General features: G+C 43.0%; 1 protein-coding gene across 8 annotated transcripts in view; it reads right to left on the reverse strand.

The window, feature by feature from the left end:
* Positions 1–17,434: 17,434 nt before the first annotated feature.
* LOC144500462 (C-terminal-binding protein 2) overlaps positions 17,435–25,026 on the reverse strand; it is a 330,141-nt gene continuing 322,549 nt past the window's right edge. For all 8 annotated transcript variants that reach the window (XM_078223412.1, XM_078223416.1, XM_078223413.1 and 5 more), the window contains one exon: positions 17,435–19,331. In XM_078223412.1, coding sequence (XP_078079538.1) covers positions 19,151–19,331 — 181 coding nt within the window. In that variant the 3' untranslated portion in view covers positions 17,435–19,150. The remainder of the gene's footprint in view (positions 19,332–25,026) is intronic.

Genomic DNA, 25,026 nt, shown 5'->3' on the forward strand with positions numbered 1-25,026 from the left:
GTTCATGTCCTTAATGAGAAATGGAAATTGTTGCTTATTCCTGTTAACTTTCTCTTCAGCTTCTTAAATTGTGACTGAGTGAAGTATGAGCAGCTTACCCACCATGCTGTTCTTTTGGCCCAACACTCCTGGCCACTCTTCAATCTTTCAATATCTTCATTTCCTTAACTCATAGACAGCACCTTCCAAATTCATGACCACTTCCATCTAGAAGGACCAGGGCAACAGATACATGGGAACACCACCACCTGCAAGTTCCCCTCCAAATCACTCATCATCCTAACTTAGAAATATATCGCCGCTCCTTTGCAGTTGCTGGGTCAAAATCCTGGAATTCCCTCCCTAACGGCATTGTGGGTCAACCTATAGCACGTGGGCTGCAGCGATTCAAGAAGGCGGCTCACCATCACCTCAAGGGCAACTAGGGATGGGCAATAAATGCTTGGTCAGCCAGTGACGCCCATGTCCCACAAATGAATAAAAATCATCTCCTCCTGTTGTCTTAATCATCTATATGAACTGCATTGTTTTTTTCCATGGTTGGGATTCAATCTGTGCCTGCTGTTTATAAATAATTTTATGCAGTACAATCAGCAACAGGATAGTTGTGTGGTGAAGCAGAGGAAAATTTTAAAATGTCTTTTGCTGTACTAATGATTTATACTTGTTTGCTACAGTATTGTGCAACGGTGAGGGGGAGTAGAGGAGAAAGGTTGGGGGAAAAATTGTTCGGTACGTGCAACAAATAAAGTGAACCAGTTGAAATGTTAGAAGGTATATGACCTTACAGCTTATTAACACACTGGAGCTGAGTGGGGATTTGGCCATTGGCCAAGTTGTATGGAAATGGGCCAACCAACCAGTTGATCCTGACTAGCACCCAATTTAGAAACATGCTTGAGTGTCTTGTTAATATTTCAGAGTTTGTTTGCTTGATGTTGTTGACTTGTAGTGGTCTAGCTTTGGGGTTTTAACCCTGGAAGTGGATTAAACCAAGCTCTTACCAATTGTTTTTTTAAAGTTGCCACTTACAAAACTGCAATGCTGAACAAAATGAACTTAGTCTTGCTATTTTTAGGTAGGTTTGGAAATCGGTTTGTTTTTGTAAATCAAATACTTCATGGCACACTGCCAGCACACTTCTATTCTGGAAGCCTGCCTCTTTGCTAAGCTGCAGGAAAAGAGCATACTGGAAATTGAACTTCTGGTTCGTAAAGATTTTTCAATGAAGGGATTTTTTCTCAGCAGGCGATCTTCAGATTAAACCCCATGTAGTCATTTTGCCATGTCAGCTCTCATCATCTCAGCTGATTTCCATAATGCAACATCAGGTGCTGATCACATGCTGGAGTTTGAAAACTTGGTGTGAGACATCAGCTGTCCCTATTTAGATGATCTGCTGAGAGTTTAAAGAAAAATATGCAATTTTAACGAGATTTAGGAGAATCTGAAATTCAAGGAACCAATTTTGAATACTTTTTGCATGGCTATAAAAGCCTCAAACTGGTATTGCTAACTGTATCACCTATTGACATCAGCAGTTGAGCCGGCTTCATATTGTAAAGGCCCTAGGTGGTGCCCAGATTGCATGCTGTTTCGGGCAATGGGCTGCTTAATGTAGAAATGGGGTCCAGTGACAGAAATTACTCATTTTAGCTCAGAACTGGCAAGAGCCTCCACCTTGCACTGTTCAGCTCCATAAGTAATGCAACCAAAAGGGACCCACCAAAGATAAATGTTGAACTACTTTTGAGTTCCCCAGCAATAACCTTGATATCGGCCATACTGGACCCTCAGGTATTACATCACCCTGATCTGCTCTTCAGGTCTCAATCTGGCTGCACCAGTACATATCTGACACCCTGCAACTTCCCCATCGATTAACTGATGGGGGTGTCTCTGCATTTTCCACCAGGGCATCATTTAAAAGTCAAAATCTATTTCAAAGTTTCTTGGAAAACAAGATAAAACAAGTAACATTACCTCAATAATGAAGCAATAGTTCCATTATACACTAATCAAAAAGATGTTTTGCTTAACATTTTAGCTTAACATATTTTATTTACTTTTTAATGAAGGTTTCTTTATGCTTGAAAACTTGTACTGGAATTGACAGCAATACCTAACATTTTAGTAATTTTGTGTTTGAAAGGATTTTATTTGTGTGGGAACTATAAATTATATGGCATTTTGAAAGTGTTGTAGCAAAGCTTCAAAAGCACATCACAGGCCTTAACTAGATTTATCAAAAGAAATGGTAGAATGATTTTTCTCTCGACAATATATAGCCAGGTCTGATGGCTTTACTCATTTGTATATCAGTCAAGACTAGCTAATTTTTAGTCACAGTTGTGTTCCTCCAATCAAAAGAGAAAATGCTGGAAACTCTCAGCAGGCCTGGTAGCATCTGCAAGGAGAGGAAAGTGCTGACATTTCGAGTCCAGATAACCCTTTGTCATCTGTGTTCTTCTAATGTTCTTGCAATAAATATACTACCAATGTCTGTTTTCGTTTACATTCTATTCTTGTGAAGCTGCAGGTATGCAAGAACAGTGTTAGGATAGTGTTAATGGCATTATAGGTGGAGCAAATGATTTCAGGGCTATACCTGTGCAGTGAGTCATTGGCTCTGACTCTTCCAAGTGTTAAGAGTTGAGCCAGAACTAGTTTAAACACCCTTTATTCTTCTCGCTGGTTACACCCTGACACACCACTCTGCACTTAATGTTCTGCCTTAACTCTGAGTAACCAATTTACCCTTTCCTTATAATGAATCATGCACTGATGTCAGGGATTTTCAGTCAAATGATTATTTAATCTTTAAGTTCAATGAATCATTGAAACATTCTACATTTTACCTTTGTCACAGAATTGTCTAGAGTGATAAATGTGGTTTATTGCTCATCGAGTTGGATAAAAGACTTCATGTAATTGGCATTACAATTTCTGAGCAAGAGATTTTGGGAATGACAAGTGAATCTCCAAATATTAGAAAGTGCTATTGTCTGAAGATAATATGCCACGATTCAAGTAAGTAAAAATTGGTGGTATAAAACAATCATTAGTAAGCTGCACTTTTATAGATCTCCACCTAAAAACTGTGTTAGGACAAAAGTTGCACTAAATTTTTAGATTGTATATTAAACTTTAGTGAAATGCTGACACCTAGTGGTACAACTGGTCATAAATTGCAAGAGAAATTCCTGTTACAAAATAAATTCCTAAAATTTCACCACTACAATTATCCATCTTTGGTATTTACTCCCAACGTTTGGCGATCTTTGTACTAAATATTAGGTCAGTTGAATAATTTTCTGAAAGACTGAATTTGCTATGAATAAACCAGACTTCATAGCCTTACTGAGAAGGCAACAATTACATTAGGAATAAGAACCCTTTTGAACTTGTTGTTGCATTTAATAAGATCACAGCTGATCTGATTGTAGTCTCCACTCTGCTTTCATAGCTACACCCCCTCACCCCCGGCCCCCAACCCTCCCCATTGATTCTCTTTTCTATCAACTACCTTGAATGAATTCAATTACCCAGTCTCCAATGCTTTCTGAGGAAGAGAAATCTGCAGACTAATGAGCCTCTACCCTGAGGTGAATCTTTTTCTGTCTGGAATCCCCCACAAATGGAAACATCTGGAATGCACCTTATCACCTTTTTAATTCTTCTAAACACCAATGGGAACAGGCCCACCTGTTTGGCCTTCATAAGAAAAGACCATCCTAGGAATGAGTCAAGTGAACCTTCTCTGTTCGAATGCAACTGGATTTTTTTTCAAATAAAGAGATCAAAATTACACAATTCCAGATGTGGTTTCATTGCTGACCTATACACCTGCAGCAAAATCTGCCTGCTTTTACGTTCCATTCCATTTGAAATAAATGCCAACATATTGCTAGCTGTATTTTCTTCAGTATAAGGATCTTGTACAGAGTAGTGTCATTCACAGTGATGTAAGAGAACACTTGACCCAAACCTAAGAGTCAGTTTAGTGGTGGAGAGAACTGCCTATAGAAGCAAGCATGGTGGACAGCTCCTGGCTTGGACTGTTACGTACCCATGTTTATAGTTTCCAATAGTTAATAAATACTAATATCTGATATCATGGATACCTTAATGGCAGCAAATTGAACTCCAGCAGAGACTGGAAAAGAAAATTTAAAATCCTGGAAAACTGAAGGAAATGCCAAAGGTGCTGAACTGAAGAAAAATTCAATTGAAAGTGCAAAAGGGAATTGCCAGAGAAAAGCTCCTAGGAAAGGCTTGGAAGCTGAAGGCAGAAATTCCTCAGTACAACAGCAGCTCTCTTCAAATCCTATGGAATTCTGGCTTCACTACCTGGAGTGTACAGAGTCAACAGACCTAGAAGACGTGATCCAAACAATTTAATTTCCTGGGTAAAGCAAGTCCTGAAGAAAGTTAGACACTGCAGTGGTCTGAAATTGCCATTTAAGTTGTAGCTTGAGAAATTTGAGCATGTGGTGGCTGAGCTCACTCCAAACAAAGAGAAAAATATAATTAATTAAAAATTAATCATGTCTGAGTGGGCAGCTTTAAGAGCTCATAAAAAGCTGGGATTCTTCCAAGACCCCATAGCATTGCACTCGAGCAAAAAGATGACTCAAGCAGCCATTCTTGAAAAAAATGTGAACATTGAGATTGTGAATGCCATTCCTGCGGGAGTCTGCCAAAACTGGCAAGCATGGCAAAACCTTTTGTGCAGAGGCACTATCTTGCATTTTTAAAAACCATTTAAAGCAATTCAAATTTTTATCCATGGATCAGAAATCCACTCTTGAAATCAAGTCAGAGTTCTACAAGACCCAGATCAATCTCAAAGTTATGGCATGGTGCCACAGTGATTTGCACTGCTGCCTCAGCTCCAGGTTCAGTTCCAGCCTTGGGTCACTGTGTGGAGTTTGTACGTCATTCCTGTGTCTGCGTGGGTTTCCTCCAGGTGCTCCGATTTCCTCCCACAGTCCAAAGACATGCTGGTTAGGTGGATTGGCTATGCTAAATTGTTGTGTGTCCAAAATGTGTGGATTAGGAGATTAGCCATGGTAAATGTGGTACCATGGGTAAGATTCTCTGTCAGAGAGTCAGTGGAGATTCGATGGGCTGAAAGGCCTCCTCTGCACTGTAGAGATTCTATGGAGAAAGAATGCTGAAGGCTGTGATTACAGTGATCTGAAATCTGAACAGGGTGGGGGGGCAGTGGATTAGTTGTAGAAGTGGTGGACAATGCACTCAGTCATGCTTCAAGTGAAGGGAGATAGAAACATAGAAAAACTACAGCACAAAACAGGCCCTTCGGCCCCACAAGTTGTGCCGAACATATCCCTACCTTTCAGGCCTACCTATAACCCTCCATCCTATTAAGTCCCATGTACTCATCCAGGAGTCTCTTAAAAGACCCTATTGAGTTTGCCTCCACCACCACTGACGGCAGCCAATTCCACTCGCCCACCACCCTCTGTGAAAAACTTCCTCCTAACATCTCCCCTGTACCTACCCCCCAGCACCTTAAACCTGTGTCTTCTCATAGCCATTTCCACCCTGGGAAAAAGCTTCAAAGTCCACCCGATCTATGCCTCTCAACATCTTATATACCTCTATTAGGTCCCTTCTCATCCTACGTCTCTGAGAAAAGACCGAGCTCCCTCAGCCTAACCTCATAAGGCATGCCACTCAATCCAGGCAACATCCTTGTAAATCTCCTCTGCACCCTTTCAATCTTTTCCACATCCTTCCTGTAATGAGGCGACCAGAACTGAGCACACTACTCCAAGTGGGGTCTGACGAGGGTCTTATATAGTTCCATCATTATCCCCGGACTCCTAAACTCAATCCCTCGATTGATAAAGGCCAGCACACCATACGCCTTCTTAACAACCACCTCCACCTGCGGGGCCGATTTTAGAGTCCTATGGACCCGGACCCCAAGGTACTCCTTCATCCCATTTGACCTGCCAAAATGGCCCACTACGCATTTATCTGGGTTGAAGTCCATCTGCCACTTCTCCGCCCAGTCTTGCATCCTATCTATGTCCCTCTGTAACTTCTGACATCCCTCCAGACTATCCACAACCCCACCAACCTGCGTGTCGTCGGCAAACTTACCAACCCATCCCTCCACTTCCTCATCCAGGTCATTTATGAAAATGACAAACAGCAAGGGTCCCAGAACAGATCCCTGGGGCACACCACTGGTGACCGACCTCCATTTAGAAAAAGATCCATCTATACCCACTCTCTGCCTCCTTTGGGCAAGCCAGTTCTGGATCCACAGGGCAGCAGCCCCTTGGATCCCATGCCCTCTCACTTTTAGAAGCCTTGCATGGGGGACCTTATCGAACGCCTTGCTAAAATCCATATAAACCACATCTACCGCTTTCCGTTCATCAATGTGTTTAGTCACATTTTCGAAGAACTCCACCAGGCTCGTAAGGCACGATCTGCCTTTGACAAAGCCATGCTGAGTATTCTTGAGCATACTAAACCTCTCTAAATGCTCATAAATCTTGTCCCTCGGGATCTTCTCCATCAGCTTACCAACCACTGAGGTTAGCCTCACCGGTCGGTAAGTTCCTGGGCTATCCCTATTCCCCTTCTTGAAAATAGGAACCACATCCGCAATCCTCCGGCACCTCCCCTGTCTCCATCGACGACGCAAAGATCATCGCCAGAGGCTCTGCAATCTCTTCCCTTGCCTCCCACAGTAACCTGGGGTACATCCCATCCAGACCCGGCGACTTATCTATCTTGATGCCATTCAAAGATTCCAGCACAACCTCTTTGTTAAATTCCACATACTCATCTTTTCAGTCCACCGCAAGCCCGCAGTACATCCACCCAGGTCCTTCTCCTCTGTGAAAATCGAGGCAAAATACTCATTAAGCACCTCTGTACTGGTTCCGTACAGATTTTCCCGCCTTCACCTTTTATAGGCCCTATTCTTTCACGTCTCATTCTTTTACTCTTCACATATTTATAGAACGCCTTGGGGTTCTCCTTAATCCTACCTGCCAAGGCCTTCTCGTGACCCCTTCTGGTTCTCCTAATTTCCTTCTTTAGTCCCTTCCTACAAGCCGTATACTCATCTAAATCCCTATCTTCGCCAAGCTCTCTGAACCTTTTGTACACTTTCCTTTTCTTCTCGACTCGGTCCCGCACAGCTTTCGTGCACCACAGTTCCTTTAACCGACCAACTCCTCCCTGTCTGCTCGGAACGTTGTCCTGTAGAACTCTAGACAGACGTTCCTTGAAAAACTGCCACCTCTCTTCAATACATTTCCCTGAGAATACCTCTTTCCAATTTACTCTTCTAATTTGCTGCCTTATGTCTTCATATTTCCCCTTACTCCATATAAACGCATTCCTAGCTTGCTTGATCCTCTCTTTTTCCAATGCAAGCATAAAGGAGATAGAGTTATGATCGCTATCCCCAAGATGCTCTCCCACTGAGATCTGACACCTGTCCAGGTTCATTGGTCAGTATCAGATCAAGTACAGCCTCTCCTCTTGTCGGCTTGTCCACATGCTGTGTCAGGAAACCCTCCTGAACACACCTAACGAACTCCTCCCCATCCAATCCCCTTACCCTAGGGATATTCCAATCTTTGTTTGGGAGATTAAAGTCTCCCATCACAACAACTCTGCTATTACTGCATCTCTCCAGGATCTGTTTCCCTATCCGCTCCTCCACCTCCCTGTTACTATTGGGCGGCCTATAGAAAACTCCCAGCAAAGTGATCGACCCCTTCCCACTCCGAACTTCCACTCACAGAGACTCTGTAGACAATCCCTCCACAGCATACACCTTCTCTACAGCTGTGACACTATCCCTGATCAGCAGTGCCACTCCACCCCCTCTCTTGCCTCCCTCCCTGTCCTTCCTGAAACATCTGAATCCCGACACCTGGAGTATCCAGTCCTGTCCCTGAGACATCCAAGTCTCCGTAATGGCCACCACATCACACTTCCAGGCATCGATCCACGCTCTGAGCTCATCCCCTTTACTCACTATACTCCTGGCATTAAAGTAAACACGTCTCAATCCTTTGCTCTGAGCTCTCCCCTTCTCTATTCCCCCCGTCCATCCTCCCTCTTGCACTGTCTATAACCCTTCTCTGTTTGCGAGCTAACTTCCTCGCTCCCAGTCACCTCGTCTCGATCCCCTCCCCCCAACCTATCTAGTTTAAACTCTCCCACTCTCTAACACTTCAGAAAGCCATCCAGATTGTCAGGTAATCTGAAATTTGTTTGCAGCGCAGACCTACATTAAAGGGAGAAAGGAAACCACGGTGCTAAGTAACCGCTAGTGGAACAGCACAGAAACAGGGACACTTCAAGCCAAGGAAAGCAATACCCTCACCAACCAATTGATTGACCATTCCAGCGCTGTAGAGCAAAGTGCATTCACGGATGTGATCAATGTTCAGCAATTTCATTCCAATGCTTTCCATGTAACTGAGTGGGACACTTGGGAAGTTGTGTTAAACCAAAGCATGAAAAAACACAGAAAATCCCAAGTGGATTAATGGGAATAAGAGAGCACAGCAAGAGGACACACAACCATGCTGCTTGGGTGAGGCCAAAGGTCCCGGATTTTTTGTTATGGAATGCAGACATCTTAGTTAATGGTAAACTGGACATGGGCGCCAGTGTTATGGTCCTAGCTGACAAAGAACTGTGACTAAAAACTTCTGGCTAGGAAGAACAAACCACTTTATGGGTCCAAACTCCAACTCAGTTATAGGCATGATTCCGGAACTATTAAAATATGGCAGCAAACAAACCTGAGAACTGTTGAATGTCTTTTTCTGTCTGTAACTGTCTTTTTCTCTGCTGAACAAAGATTCCTGTGTATCCCTGAATCTCCTCAAAAACAGCAGATGTCAAGACAACCACTGTTGTAAACTATACAGAACTGCAAGTTCCCAAGAGCTCCAACAAGAAACATTCTCTCGACTGGGACTTCAGCTCTGAACAGTCTTCTATCTTTGCAGAATAGGATTCTCCACTTTTGATGCAGGTGTCTGATGGCCCTCATTAGTCAGACAAGCCAATCATTCAGATGGTTACCATGACACCTTGATGAAAGTCAAGAGTGGCACCAGCAACAAAAACCTCACCTCCAGCTCTGATGCCAGTTGGAGAGAGAAACACACAGACGCTGCAATCCCCATCCACCATGACAATGCTACAAGCAGTGCTGGAACTGAGTAGCAGCCATCCATTGACAGCACATCACACAACCCAACACAAAGGTAAACTCACTAACAAGTCACACCTCTGAACAAGAAGAACCATCTTCCAATATTGTATGCAGTGAAGGTGCACTAAATTTGTTCCCAGGGGTGAGGGGGTTGTCCTATGATGAGAGGCTGAGCAAATTGGATCTATTTACCTTGCAGTTTAGAACAATCACGGTGGCACAGACTTTAGCACTGCTGTCTCACAGTGCCAGGGACCTGGGTTCAATTCCAGCCTGAGGTCAGTGTCTGCATGGAATTTGCACGTTCTCCCCGTGTCTGCGTGGGTTTGCCCTGGGTGCTCCGGTTTCCTCCCTCACTCCAAAGATGTGTGGATTAGGTGGATTAGCCATGGTAGACGTACAGGGGAGGGTGGAGGGAAGTGCCTAGGTGGGATGTTCATCCAGTCAGTCCAGATTTGATGGGCCGAATGGCCCTGCACTGCACTGTAGGAATTCCATGGTTCTAATAAGAGGTGATCTCACTGAAACCTACCAAATTATGAAGTGGCTGATCCAGGAATCTAAAAAGTGGGGAAACAATTTCAGGAAAAGGGGCCGATTATTTAAAGTAAAGTTTATTTATTAGTCACAAGTAAGGCTTACATTAACACTGCAATGAAGTTACTGTGAAATTCCCCTAGTAACCACAGTCTGGTGCCTGTTCAGGTCAATGCATCCTAACCAGCATGTCTTTCAGAATGTGGGAGGAAACCGGAGCACCCGGAGGAAACCCACACAGACATGGGGAGAATGTGTAAACTCCACCCAGACAGTGACCCAAGCTTGGAATCGAACCCGGGTCCCAGGCACTGTGAAGCAGCAGTGCTAACCACTGTGCCGCCCCCAATTTAGGCTTGAGATGAGGAGAAATGACTTCACTGAGATTTATGGATGCTTCCTGGTTGAATATTTTTAACCCTGGGATAGGCAGAGTTTTTGAGTCTCAGGGAATTGAGGGATATGGAGAACAGGAAGGAAAGGAGTTGCAGTCCAAGATCATCTATGATGGTGCTGAATGGTGGAGCAGGTGCACTGGGCCATATGGTCTACTCCTACCATTTGTGTTCTATCTAAATCTTATGTCATCTTCACACCTTACTTTCCTACCTTTGCTTCATCAGCAAATTTAACAGCTATACATGTGGTCCCTTCATCCAGGGTCATTGAATCCCTACAGTGCCATAAGAGGCCATTCGGCCCATCAAGTCTGCACTGACCATAATCCCACCCAGGCCCTATCCCTGTAACCCCATGTATTTACCCTGCTAGTCTGCCTGACATTTAAGGGGCAATTTAACATGGCTAATCCACCTAACCTGCACACCTTTGGACCATGGAAGGACTCTGGAGGAAACCCGTGCAGACTCCACACAGTGACCCAAGCCGGGAATTGAACCCAGGGCCCTGGCCACTGTGAGGCAGCAGTGCTAACCACTGTGCCGACCCAAATATAGATTCTAAATAGTGCATCAACGCTGATCCCTGTGATACTCAATAGTTGCAGCTTGCCAACCAGAAAATGACCCATTTATCTCCACTCTCTGCTTCCTGTCATCATGGATAAAGGATGGGTTAGCTAATATCTCACCCCCACACAACAACCCTTGACATGGCACCTTATCAAACATTCCCGTTATCCATCTTGCTTGCTACTTATCAAACATTCCCGTTATCCATCTTGCTTGCTACTTACTCAAAGAACTCCCTTTCACAAAACCACATAGAAAATCTCAATTCAATCAGGCAGAGTCTAAGTATCCTGTTAAAACTTCCTTAGTAATGGATTCTTGGAATTTTCTGATGACAGATGTTAAGTTAACTGGCCTATATTTTCCTATTTCTTGCTATTTTCCAATCCGCTGGGACCCTCCCAGAATCTAATGAATTTTAGATCATTATAACCAATGCCTCTACTACCTCTGGAGCCACTTGATTTTTTAAGACCCTAGGATGGAGGCCATAAAGTCATGTGGACTTGTTAGCCTTTAGGTTTAATAGTTTTCCCAGTACCCTTTCCCTGGGCATAGTGATTGTTTTTAAGTTCCTCTGTCTCTTTCATCTCTTGACATTCAAATATCTTTTTGAAGTCTTTTATAATGAAACCAGACACACAATACCTGTTCAATGTTACTGTTATTTCCTTGCTTTCCAATATTAATTCCCTAGTCTCAGCACCTTAGTGGGAGGAACACTCACTTTAGTTATTCTTTCCTTTTTAAAATACTTCTAGAAACTCTTACTGTTCTGTTTTTATTTTTCTAGCAAGCTTTCTCTCGTACTAATTTCTCCCTATTTGGTCTTTATTTGCTGGTTCTTAAAATCTGTCTAATCTACAAAATCGTATAGTGTTTCTTTCAATTTGATACTATCCTCAATTTCCTTCTTTAGGCATGGATGATGTATCCTTTTCAAGGAGTCTTTCAGCAAAGATTTATCCTGGTGAGAGAGTTATTAAATATCTCTAGTCTTCCACTACATCTCTATTGTTCAACCTTTTAGCCTAGTTGCCCTCTTTATTTAGCCAACTGTCTTTGTATTGTTCTAATTACCTTTATTTTGGTTTAAAACGTAGACTTTGGCCCACCTTTGCCAATCTGACCCACCCTATCTACGTGAGGATTAAAGTCATCCATGATCATTGCAATGCCTTCCTTACACATCCCATTTCTTTCTGTCTTACAGTGTGACTACTGATGGGATGTGGGGGCTAAACTACTCCCACAAGTGACCTCTTATCTTTCCTATATGTACCTGGTAACTCTGCAAACAAGGCCAAGTTTTGTTATTTAAGTAGCAGTTGGGCACCTCGTGACACATCAAGAGGACACTAGCTCCTGATGTTTATCATAATCCTTAAGCCTGCTGAGTCTGTGGATGGGATTTCTCTCCCCCTACCAAGCCAGTGGCAGGTCACCCCCTGCCCGCAGTGAACCATTGCCGTCAATGGGATATTTTAGTCCTACCAAAGTCTACTGGCTTTTGCATGGCTCGACCGCCCTGCTGCCAGAGATCAACTTTGGCGAGACTGGAAGACCTCACTGCAGGAAAATCCCACTCTCAGTCAAGGGGCGTCAAGCACTGAGCTGTAGCAAGAGGTACAAGATTAGTGACACTGAATGTTCTGTATAAACTTAAATTGGAAATGGAAGCGATGAACATTTGGCCGATGATGATTGGGTGCTTTCGACTCGAGCAGAGAAGGTTAGCAGGAGATACCAGAGCTTCTAAAACAAAACCACTCTCGTGCTTGGTGCATTCCAGCCAAATCTATGTTTGCTGCAGCAGGACCAGAGAATCCCGCTGGTGTGAACGGCTGGAGAATTCCAGCCAAGGTGTTTGAAGGTAGGACTGAGAGCAAGGATCGAGATATGGTAAAGGCCACATTTTCCACATAGTGATTTAAGCAGGCAAATGAAAAGTATAGCCAGGCAGGGGCAGGTCATCAGCATGCGTGAACCAAGTTTCAATCATTGACAATAATGTTGCGGAAGGCAAGAAAATGCCTTCCTAAGAAAGCAGACATTCTGTAGAAAATAGAGGGGCAGTTCTTGTTGATCCAGTGGCAGTATGTGAGGGAGCAATTGTAGGTAGAGTAACCTGGCCTGAAGGAGGGTGGGGAGATTAAGCCTCAAGTGAGTAGAAGATGGAATAGAGTTTGCTGATTGTAAAGAACATAACAGAAGTAGGCCATTCAGCCCATCACACCTCCAGCACCATTCAATAAGATCATGGCTGTACAGACATTTCAATGCCTTTTACACCCAATATCCCCATAACCCTTTAAATTATTGTTAATCAGAAATCTATCAGTCTCTGCTTTAAACACACTCAGTGACTGAGCTTCCACAGCCCTCTGGGGTAGAGAATTCCAAAGATTCACAGCCCTCTGTGTAAAGAAATTTCTCCTCCTCTCGGTCCTAAGTGGCATCCCCCTTATTTTCAAATTATGCTCCTGGTTTTAGACTCCCCAAACATCTCACCTGCATCTACCCTGTCTATTCCTTGAAGTATTTTGTAGGTTTCAATTAGATCTATTCTCATCCTCCGAAACTCCAGAGAATACAGGCTCAGTTTGACCAATCTTTCTTCATAAGATAGTCCTGCCATCCTGGGAACAAGTCTGGTGAACCTTTGTTACACTCCCTCCATAGCAATAATATCCTTTGAGGTAAGGGGACCAAAACTATACACAATACTCCAGGTGCGGTCTAACCAAACTTCTATGAAGAAAGGCCTCTCTACTCCTGTACTCCAATTCTCTTACAATAAAGGCCAACATTCTATTAGCCTTCCTAATAACTTGCTGCACCTGCATGTCAGTCTTATGAGCAAGGACCAAAAGAAAAAAATGTAGGAAAATCTCAGCAGGTCTGGCAGTATCTGGGCGGCACGGTAGCACAGTGGTTAGCACTGCTGCTTCACAGCTCCAGGGTCCCGGGTTCGATTCCCGGCTCGGGTCACTGTCTGTGTGGAGTTTGCACATTCTCCTCGTGTCTGCGTGGGTTTCCTCCGGGTGCTCCGGTTTCCTCCCACAGTCCAAAGATGTGCGGGTTAGGTTGATTGGCCAGGTTTAAAAAATTGCCCCTTAGAGTCCTGGGATGCGTAGGTTAGAGGGATTAATAGGTAAAATATGTGGGGGTACGGCCTGGGTGGGATTGTGGTCGGTGCAGACTCGATGGGCCGAATGGCCTCCTTCTGCACTGTAGGGTTTCTATGATTTTTCTATGATTTCTATGAGAGAAGAGCTAACGTTTTGAGTCCAGATGACCCTTTGTCATAGGGTCATCTGGACTCGAAACATCAGCTCTTTTCTCTCCTGACAGATGCTGCCCGACCTGCTGGGATTTCCCAGCATTTTCTCTTTTGATTTCAGATTCCAGCATCTGCAGTAATTTGCTTTTATGAACAAGGACACCCAGGTCATAGAGGTTTACAGCCCAACTTGTCCATGCTGTCCATTTTTTAAACCCCTAAGCTAGTCCCATTTGGCCCATATCCCTCTATACCCACCTTACCCATGTAGCTGTCTAAACGCTTTTTAAAAGACAAAATTGTACCCGCCTCTACTTCTACCTCTGGCAGCTTGTTCCAGACACTCACCATCCTGTGTGTGAAAAAATGGCCCCTCTGGACTCTTTTTTATCTCTCCCCTCTCCCCTTAAACCTATGCCCTCTAGTTTTAGACTCTCCTACCTTTAGGAAAAGATATTGACTATCTAGCTGATCTGTGCTCCTCATTATTTTATAGACCTCTATAAGTTCACCCCTCAGCCTTCTACACTCCAGAGGAAAAAATCCCAATCTATCCAGCCTCTCCTTATAACTCAAGCCATCAAGTCCTGTTAGCATCCTCGTAAATCTCTTCTGTACTCTTTTTAGTTTAATAATATCCTTTCTCTAATAGGGTGACCAGAACTGTACACAGTGTTCCAAGTGTGGCCTTCCCAATGTCTTGTACAACTTGAACAAGATGTCCCAACTCCTGTATTCAATGTTCTGACTGATGAAACCAAGCATGCTGAATGCCTTCTTCACCACTCTGTCCACCTGTGACTCCACTTTCAAGGATCTATGAACTTGTACCCCTAGATCTCTTTGTTCTGTAACTCTCCCCAACTCCCTACCATTAACTGAGTAAGTCCTGCCCTGGTTCAATCGACCAAAATGCATCACCTTGCATTTATCTAAATTAAACTCCATCTGCCATTCGTCAGCCCACTGGCCCAATTGATCAAGATCCCATTGCAATCCGAGATAACCTTCTTCACTGTCCACTATGCCACCAATCTTGGTGTCATCTGCAAACTTACTAACCATGCCTCCTTTATTCTCATCCAAATCATTAATATAAATGACAAGTAACAGTAGACCCAGCACCGATCCCTGAGGCACACCGCTGGTCACAGGCCTCCAGCTTGAAAAACAACCCTCTACAACCATCCTCTGGCTTCTGTCATCAAGCCAATTTTGTATCCATTTAGATACCTCACCCTGAATCCCGTGAGATTTAACCTTATGCAACAACCTAACATGTGGTACCTTGTCAAAGGCCTTGGAAAGTCCATGTAGACAACATCAACTGCACTGCCCTCATCTACCTTCTTGGTTACCCCTTCAAAAAACTCATTCAACTTTGTGAGACATGATTTTCCACTCACAAAGCCATGCTGACTGTCCCGATGTATATCTACACTTTCTAATTTCTTACCGTTTAGGAAATACTCTACACATCTGTTCCTTCTACCAAATTGGATTACCTCTCATTTTTTCATGTTATATTCCACCTGTCATGTTTTTACCCACTAAGTCTGTCCAAATCCTCCTGTATTCGCTTTACCTCTTTCTCACAACACACATTCCCACCTATCATCCCTGAACTTGGAAATTTTACATTTTGTCCCACATCCAAATCATTGAAATATATTGCGAACAGCTGGGCTCTAATACTGATTGCTGTGGTACCCCACTAGCCACAACTTACCGATGCGAGAATGACCCGTTTATCCTACTCTCAGGCTAACCAATTCATGGTAGTGTGTTCCCTCCTATACCAGGTGCTTTTATTTTGCTAATTGACCTCCGGTAGGGGACTTTTTTTCACAAGTCTAAATGTATCATAGAAGCATAGAATCCTTACAGTTTAAAAAGAGGCTCTTCAGCCCCATTGAGTCTACACTGACTCTCCATCCCATGCCCTCCCTCCATCCTATCTCCATAACCCTGTGCATTTATCATGGCCAATCCACCCAACCTACACATCTTTGGACTGTGGGAGGAAACCCATGCAGACACAGGGAGAATGCCAATTCCACATAGACAGTCACCCAAAGCCAGAATCGATCCCAGGTCCCTGGCGCTGAGGGAGTAGTGCTAACCACCGTGTAGTCAACGCTCCTTTATCAATTTTGGTATTAACATCTTCAAAAAAACTCCCAACAAGTTGGTCAAACACGACTTCCCATTCATAAATCCATGTTGACTATGGCCAATCCGATCATGATTGTCCAAGTGTCCAGAGAAACAAATGTAAGGGAATAAACACCTCAGGAAGCCTTTTAGAGAGTGCAGAGATGGAACCCATGTGTGGGCGTATCCAAAGGAGACTCAAAGGTTTCAATAGAGTTGATGACGAGGGACCATACATTTAAAACAATTATGAGGGCTGAGGGGACAATAATAGAGCTTTACGACTCCAGTCGAATGTAATTAAGGGAAAAGCAGATAAAGCTTTGAAGCAAGCTATGGACAGACAGCAAGGCAAATGGATTAGTTCTGAATTTTCCCAGCAATGTCACAATAAGCCAAGTCATTGTCTTCCGCTCTGCAAACTGTTACAGTTCCCAAAACGAGGGTAGGCACAATATATTCTAGGTGGTGACTGTGCTCATTGAAAATCGAGAATAAATCAGTAAATGATTCAGGAATGAAGGAAATGGGGAGAGATATATTTCTATAGGGGCTAAAGGGATCAAGGGATTGGGGGGTTGGAAGTGGGGATCAGGATATTGAATTCGGTGATCAGCCATGATCAAAATGAATGGCGCAGCAGGCTCGAAGGCCTGAATGGCCTACTTCTGCTTCTAGATGGTTCTTTTCTAATTAACAGGTCCTTTACTGCTAATTTTCAACCAAAAGGCCAAAGCCTCATTTAAAAGGGTGGTTAGCACTGCTGCCTCACAGTGCCAGGGACCCGGGTTCGATTCCTGGCTTGGGTCACCTGCGGATTCTGCACATTCTCCGTGTGTCTGTGTGGGTTTCCTCCAGGTGTTCCAGTTTCCTCCCACAGTCCAAAGACGTGCTGTTTATGTGGATTGACCATGGTAAATTGCCCCTTACTGTCGGGGAGGAATAGCTAAGGTAAGTGCGTGGAGTTGTGAGGATGGAGCCTGGGTGGGATTGTGGTCGGTGCTGACTCGATGGGCCGAGTGGCCTTCTTCTGCACTGTAAGATTCTAAAAGGTTGAGTCGCTCTGTTTTTAAAACTCAGGAATGAGGAAAAAAGTTTAGAGATATAACAATAGCCTGAAAATGTCATTTGAACTGAGGAAAACGATTCCAGATTTGATAAATATGTAAAAACATTTTACACAAGTGACAGGACGAATAGTGAATTATATTCTGTGTAGGTATGGTTTTCAGCAGAATCTGACAGTAAAACACATGCAAACAGAATTTGGAATATTTTTAATTCTTTATATTTTTCACTGTTAACACAAATTGTTGAAGAAGAAATATAGAAATTGAAAGACTGACTTTAAAAAATGATTTTACCTGCAATTGGAAACTGTCACTGCACAGCTACCAAAAAAGTTTCAAGTGAAAAAAGGTTTAACACTAGGTAATGTTAACCCAACATGGCTGCACACAACATCGGAACAACAGAACAGCAAGTTTTATGACACAGTTTAACAAACGGTAATAAAGAGCTTTCTAGATTAAATGATAACACTTTAGCCTAAAAAAAATGTTTTAACAGAGTTTTTCACATACAAATACTCCATTATTGGGTGATGACCCATCTTATAAAGGGGTAGGTTGATATCCAGGTATAGTCAGTGTCTCTTCCCCCTTCCCACCTCTCAGCAGTGGTCTGCACTTCCATAAATTCACAGAAATCGCCAGACATTTTTGTCTTTGCTGATTTTTTTTTTAAAAAAAACTTTGTAACCTACATACAAGAAATGATTGCTAGAAGTCTAGAATAAAAATAAAAAGAGTGGAATCACAATAAACACATACTTAGCAAAGATAAATGTTCGGATCAGGACTTTGCATGGGTTATAATAATATTGTGCAATACTAAACTCAACTCAAGTTAGTCATTCACTCGACAACTGAGTATAACTAAAATAAAACACAAAACACTTCTGTTATTTGAAAACAACATTAAGCAAAAATGATGTTTTACGGGAAACTGAAAATGCAATATGAGCTGCTGTTTTTAAGTGAAATCAGGCAAATGGATTGATAACATCCAGTGTGTTGAGTATCAAAAAGAAATAAAATTGATAGTGGAAATACATAAGCATGACTTAGAGCTCTGCTTGGGTAGTCGTTATACCTGGATCATGAGTTCTATCTAAGAGGAGTGAATGAGAAGGGATTTGTAACGTTCTACATTTGGATCTGGTATGCTTTTTACTGGAAGAGAGTCCACTCCAATCAACACCACACCATAAGGATCATCACTGCTGGCTGTCATATCCCATGTTACAGTTCATCCTTCTTCGCCAGGCTCACTGTGATGCACTTAGCTCTTAAGACCATGATGGACTCAAATGTCCAGACAAAACACATTTAAGATGAGTTCATATAAAATGCCACATTATGAAGAAAAGAACAGTTTTGAGCGTTTAAGAAATGGGAGTCCTTGAGGAACAAATGTTTTGAAGTCAAACTTGCTGACAAACAATACAAAAGAGCTTGTTCCTGAGGATGAAGGGAAATGCTTCAAGCTACCTATTAAAATTCCACACCTAAGGCTACCATTTTCTGTCAATAACACATTTCACTCTCGCTTGTCATCTATCAAACACTTATTTCAAATTATATAAGAAAAATCTACCCAGTAAAGTTTGTGATCAACAGATAAAAGATATGAGGGAACGTGACAGACATTTATCAACAGGGACATATCATTGGAAAACACACTTTGTAAAATACTTCTTAGTTTCTGTTGAGTGAAGGGAGTTCTCTTGGGTTTAATGCAGCTTTTATCCCCATCCATGGATAACACTGTAACATCCCAAGCTGGCAGCTGTAAAGAGTACAAATTCTTAGAAGAGTTTCAGGTCTCAAATATCCTATAAATATTCCATTTTTATAATGATATTTTCAGTGTCTCTTGGTCCCAACCCTACAAGCGGATGAGCTCTGTAATATGCTATTGCTCAGTGGTGTGATCTCTGTCGGCTTCATGTTTTGTGGGCTGATTGGGAGATGGAGTGTGGGAAGGATGCACCACTGCAGGAAGGTTATGGGAGACGGGGACCCCCCCAGGGACCATTCCTTCCATGGAGGTTGGGATTCCTGCAGGTGTGACTCCTACTATACCAGGAGGGTACCTACAAAAGAAGACAGGATCAATTGAATACAAAACTTCCAAAAAAAGAGGTACAGACAAGCCTGACTCAGACACTGATAAATTCTCACCAATCATGCTTTTTTATTTATCAGCATTCCAGTCAATGAGAAACTGAAAAACACACTTGAAAATCTAACATTGACACATTTTGTATATCTCTACACACCCTAAAAGACATGCCAGGCTCCAAATTGAATTACATTCATGGCAAACAATACTTCAATACCCAAACACCATTTTAAAAAGGAGCTATACAGCCAGGTAATGCAGTTATGGGTATTGGGTGAGAGGATTGAATGGGATTCGCTGTGATGCCCAGTGTTTGAAAACTCTGACAGCAATACATCTTGCATTGCCAATGAAAGATGGAAACTTGAGTGAACTATTAATGAACTGGTAGTGCCTGTGGAGGGAGCCACTGCACGAACCAGCACCTTTAGGACTGGAGGCACAGGGGTGGGGTGGGTTGGCGGAGACGGGACACAGAAGCTTCTCATCACTTAATCTAGTAAGTGAAATGCAACTTTTAAAATATAGGTTTTCCTTACCTTGTAGCATTTTGTCACCAAATGATATCAGCTGCTGGCTGAAATATATGGCAAACTTTAAACATCAATGTAGGAGGGTTTTTGTGAAGAGGAGAGCTCACAACAGTTAGACTTTTATCAAACGATCAAACGGAAAAGGAGTTTGTTTTCTGCTGATAGGCATTGTGCAACCTGCCCTTAAGATAGAAATACACACAACTCCTTTTTTGCTGTCTTTAAGCCAGGAACAGGTAGCCTCCTGCCATCATCCAATGACAAAAAGCCATAAACCACCTCTCCAAAGAGGTTTTGGAGACTACTCTAAAGGTTAAAGTTTATTTATTAGTATCACAAGTAGGCTTACATTAACACTGCAATGAAGTTACTATGAAAATCCCCTAGTCGCCACACTCGGATACACTGAGGGAGAATTTAGCATGGCCAATACACCTAACCAGCACATTTTTTGGGCTGTGGGAAGAAACCGGGGCACCCGGAGGAAACCCAAGCAGACACGGGGAGAACGAGTAGACTCCGCACAGACAGTGAACCAAGCCGGGAATCGAACCGGGTTCCTGGCGCTGTGAGGCAGCAGTGCTAACCACTGTGCCACTGTGTTGCCCCAAAAGACCTTGTCGAAATAACCTAAATCCAAGCTCTGCATCATACATTTTGTTGGTGAGGTGGTGCAAGTGCCTTCACTGAGTGAAAACTCAGTTTGAACATGGGAATGGAGGTGAAATGCCTGGCTGAAATTTAACTAGTGGCATCATTGTTGAACAAGTCCACTCAGAGAAATTGGAGCCACTTAAAGTTCCTGAAACCCAGGCGGGAGTGCATTGAGGATTTAAAACCTAACAATACCACTAACAATCCTTGCTAGAATTCTGATTTAACAGCAGTGATTTGTGTACGGTTAACAGCCTATATGGGGTTACCTGCCATTCTAACTGAGGCTTTACAACAAGAGGATTGCAGGATATCACTAACAATGTCAATTGTTGAGACATCAACAGGAAAAGATAGAATTTCTGGACGATAATTAGTTGAATCATGAAGAATGATGAACGCTTCAACATTTCATTTTCAAATACAAGTCAGACTAATTATCTTGAGGGGGCAAAGGCTTATTGATCGAAAGCCTCCTTATTCTTTCTTAGGCCGTTCTGGTCTTTAAAGAACAATTTAGCAATTAGACTTGAATAGCAACAAAGTTAGTTCACCTTTATCAAACCTCGGCAGCTGCAAGATTATCATTGTCGAACAAAATATTCTGGTGAATGAAATATCAATTATAATTCACCACGATAGCTAATCATTTAGTTAGTGTTGCTCGCTGTTCTTGCCTCTGCTGACAACCTCTTCCTTTGGTTAAGGGTGGTGAGAGAGTTTGGCATAGGAACTGTCCTCTGGCCATCATCAATAACACTCAGTGATTGGATGATTGTAAATGAGTGGTTGTACCAACTTCCCCTAAACTTCCACAATGAAGGACTTAATTGTGACTTAATTAAGGCTGCAGGACAGGCATGTGCCTGTAAAAAAGGATAGGAAGGGTAGGATTCGAGAACCGTGGATAACCAGGGAAATTGAGGGACTGGTCAAAAAGAAAAGAGAGGCGTACGTTAGGTCCAGGCAGCTAAAAACGGAGGGAACTCTGGAGGAATACAAAGAAAGTAGGAAAGAACTCAAACGAGGAATTAGAAGGGCAAAAAGGGGTCACGAAATGTCCTTGGCAGACAGGATTAAGGAGAATCCCAAGGCATTTTATTCATACGTTAGGAACAAAAGGGTTGTCAGGGAAAAAATCGGACCTCTCAGGGACAAAAATGGGGAATTATGCTTAGAGCCCAAAGAAGTAGGGGAGATCCTAAATGAATACTTTGCGTCGGTATTCACAAAGGAGAGGGATGTGTTGACTGGGAGTGTCTCGGAGGGGAGTGTTGAACCGTTAGAGAAAATCTCCATTACAAGGGAGGAAGTGTTAGGTTTTTTAGAGAATATAAAGACTGACAAATTCCCAGGGCCTGATGGAATCTGTCCAAGGCTGCTCAGGGAGACGAGAGATGAAATCGCTGGGCCTCTGACACAAATCTTTGTCTCGTCACTGGACTCGGGTGAGGTACCAGAGGATTGGAGGATAGCTAATGTGGTCCCGTTATTTAAGAAGGGTAGGAAGGATAACCCGGGTAATTATAGGCCGGTGAGCTTGACGCCCGTGGTAGGGAAGTTGTTGGAGAGGATTCTTAGAGATAGGATGTATGTGCATTTAGAAAGGAATAAACTCATTAATGATAGTCAGCATGGTTTTGTGAGAGGGAGGTCATGCCTCACTAACCTGGTGGAGTTTTTTGAAGAAGTGACTAGAATGGTTGACGAGGGAAGGGCCATGGATGTCATCTATATGGACTTCAGTAAAGCGTTTGACAAAGTACCTCATGGTAGGTTGGCGAAAAAGGTTGGATTTCATGGGATAAAGGAGGAGGTGGCTAGATGGGTGGAGAACTGGCTTGGTCACAGAAGACAGAGGGTGATAGTGGAAGGGTCTTTTCCCGGCTGGAGGCCTGTGACTAGTGGTGTTCCGCAAGGCTCTGTATTGGGACCTCTGCTGTTTGTGATTTATATAAACGATCTGGAAGGTGTAACTGGGGTGACCAGTAAGTTTGCAGATGACACGAAATTGGCTGGACTTGCAGATAGTGAGGAACATTGTCAGAGACTACAGAAGGATATAGATAGGCTGAAAATTTGGGCAAAGAAATGGCAGATGGAGTTCAATCCAGATAAATGCAAAGCGATGCATTTTGGTAGAGCTAATATAGGGGGGAGCTATACGATAAATGGCAAAACCATAAAGGGTGTATATACGCAGAGGGACCTGGGTGTGCAAGTCCACAGATCCTTGAAGGTGACGTCACAGGTGGAGAAGGTGGTGATGAAGGCATATGGCATGCTTGCCTTTATAGGACGGGGCATAGAGTATAAAAGTTGGGGTCTGATGTTGCAGATGTATAGAACGTTGGTTCGGCCGCATTTGGAATACTGCACCCAGTTCTGGTCGCCACACTACCAAAAGGACGTGGAGGCTTTAGAGAGAGTGCAGAGGAGGTTTACCAGGATGTTGCCTGGTATGGAAGGGCTTAGTTATGAGGAGAGATTAGGTAAACTGGGGTTGTTGTCACTGGAAAGACGGAGGATGAGGGGAGACCTAATAGAGGTGTATAAAATTATGAAAGGCATAGAAAGGGTGAACGGTGGGAAGCTTTTTCCCAGGTCGGTGGTGATGTTCACGAGGGGTCATAGGTTCAAGGTGAGGCAGGGGGAGGTTTAACATGGATATCAGAAGGACATATTTTACACAGAGGGTGGTGGGGGCCTGGGATGCGCTGCCGGGCAAGGTGGTGGAGGCGGACGCACTGGGAACGTTTAAGACTTATCTAGATAGCCACATGAACGGAGTGGGAATGGAGGGATACAAAAGAATGGTCTAGTTTGGACGAGGGAGCGGCACGGGCTTGGAGGGCCGAAGGGCCTGTTCCTGTGCTGTATTGTTCTTTGTTCTCTTGTCCAATATCTAGCATTGCTGACAAGCTCCTCCCAGCCGTGACTGGTGAATGTATCAGAGCTGGACTTTAAACTGAAGCCCACGCACAGAGGATCAGTCAGTCAGCAGGAGTTACCAAACAATATGTACAATGTTTGTCTTTACTTAGCAAAATTATTAAGCAATTAAGAGGAGGCGATGGCCTAGTGGTATTAGCGCTAGGTTATTAATCCAGAAACTCAGCTAATGTTCTGGGGACCCGGGTTCGAATTCCTCCATGGCAGATGGTGGAATTTGAATTCAATAAAAAATATCTGGAATTAAAAATCTACTGATGACCATGAAATCATTGTCAATTGTTGGAAAAAACCCATCTGGTTCACTAATGTCCTTTAGGGAAGGAAATCTGCTGTCCTTACCCAGTCTGGCCTACATGTGACGCCAGAGCCACAGCAATGTGGTTGACTCTCAATTGCCCTCGGGCAACTAGAGATGGGCAATAAATGCTGGCCAGCCAACGACACCCATGTCCCACGAATGAATAAAAAATAGACTTAAGACTTCTTGTAACACTGTTCTCAAGTGTTAGTTAAAAATCCACTATGATAAGTGTCAAAGTCATAATTAGAATATTCTAAGAACACTGCATCGTCACTTGTAGAATAAAGTTAAAATATTAAGCAGAGCAGTTAATATCTCTGCTACAATCAGCAGCGCATTTGTTCGTCAAAAAAAGGGAGAATTTCCTCAGTTCACTGAGCTGAATATTGACAGTGTGGCAACAGGGTCACACAATGTCATCATTGTTCACAACCTCAGACCATCCTACTGTGGATGGAGAAAGAATGGCTGCAACAATAATTTAACAACAATATTGGCAATAGTGGCTTTAAGTTGTTTTTTCACTGTGCTGGGATTTCTTGTGGTCAGTGGCCTAGAATTTACCAAAGGACAGAAAGTGTCAGATTCAACAGCTTGTCCTGGGCAGGGATGAGTTCTAAACAGACTCTTGGAGCCAGTGTTCCTTATCTGGGCATTGGAATGTAAACAATATGCACTTAAGGGGCCTAGAGAGATGAGACCTGAAGTGACCACTGCCACTGTTTTGCCTGCATTTGATTGGCCTAATCCAATGATGTAATTGGGGTTTTGGATCAATTCATTGGCTGGATGACAGAGAATCTTCCGGAAGCGAGTGGAGAATTGTGGATAAAGAGACATGTGAGTTTGGCAGCGATAACTCAAAGAGACCAACCATCGCAAGAAGACTTGTGCCCTGAAGGATGCTTCAGAGAAGGAGAAGATAGATTCTAGAATCAAGGATATTTCTTGGCTAAGGTTTTCCTAAACTCTGTAGTGTCTATTTTCAGTTAAATAGTCAAAGTTGATGTTTAGTTAAAGTTGATGTTCAGTTAAAGTTGATGGTCGGTTTTAGAGTTAAAGTTCAGTTAGAGTTAAAGAGTTGCAACTGTTTATGTTTGAGTTGGTACTAGAAGTGTTAAATTAAAAAATAATTGAATTACTGTCCTTGTTGGTCTCATTAAACTGGAATGCTTGGAAGATGTTTAAATTAAAGCTGTATAACACTACCAAGTGGTTGACAG

Source organism: Mustelus asterias, chromosome 11 (genome assembly GCF_964213995.1).
Source record: "Mustelus asterias chromosome 11, sMusAst1.hap1.1, whole genome shotgun sequence".
In the NCBI taxonomy this organism is placed as follows: domain Eukaryota; kingdom Metazoa; phylum Chordata; class Chondrichthyes; order Carcharhiniformes; family Triakidae; genus Mustelus; species Mustelus asterias.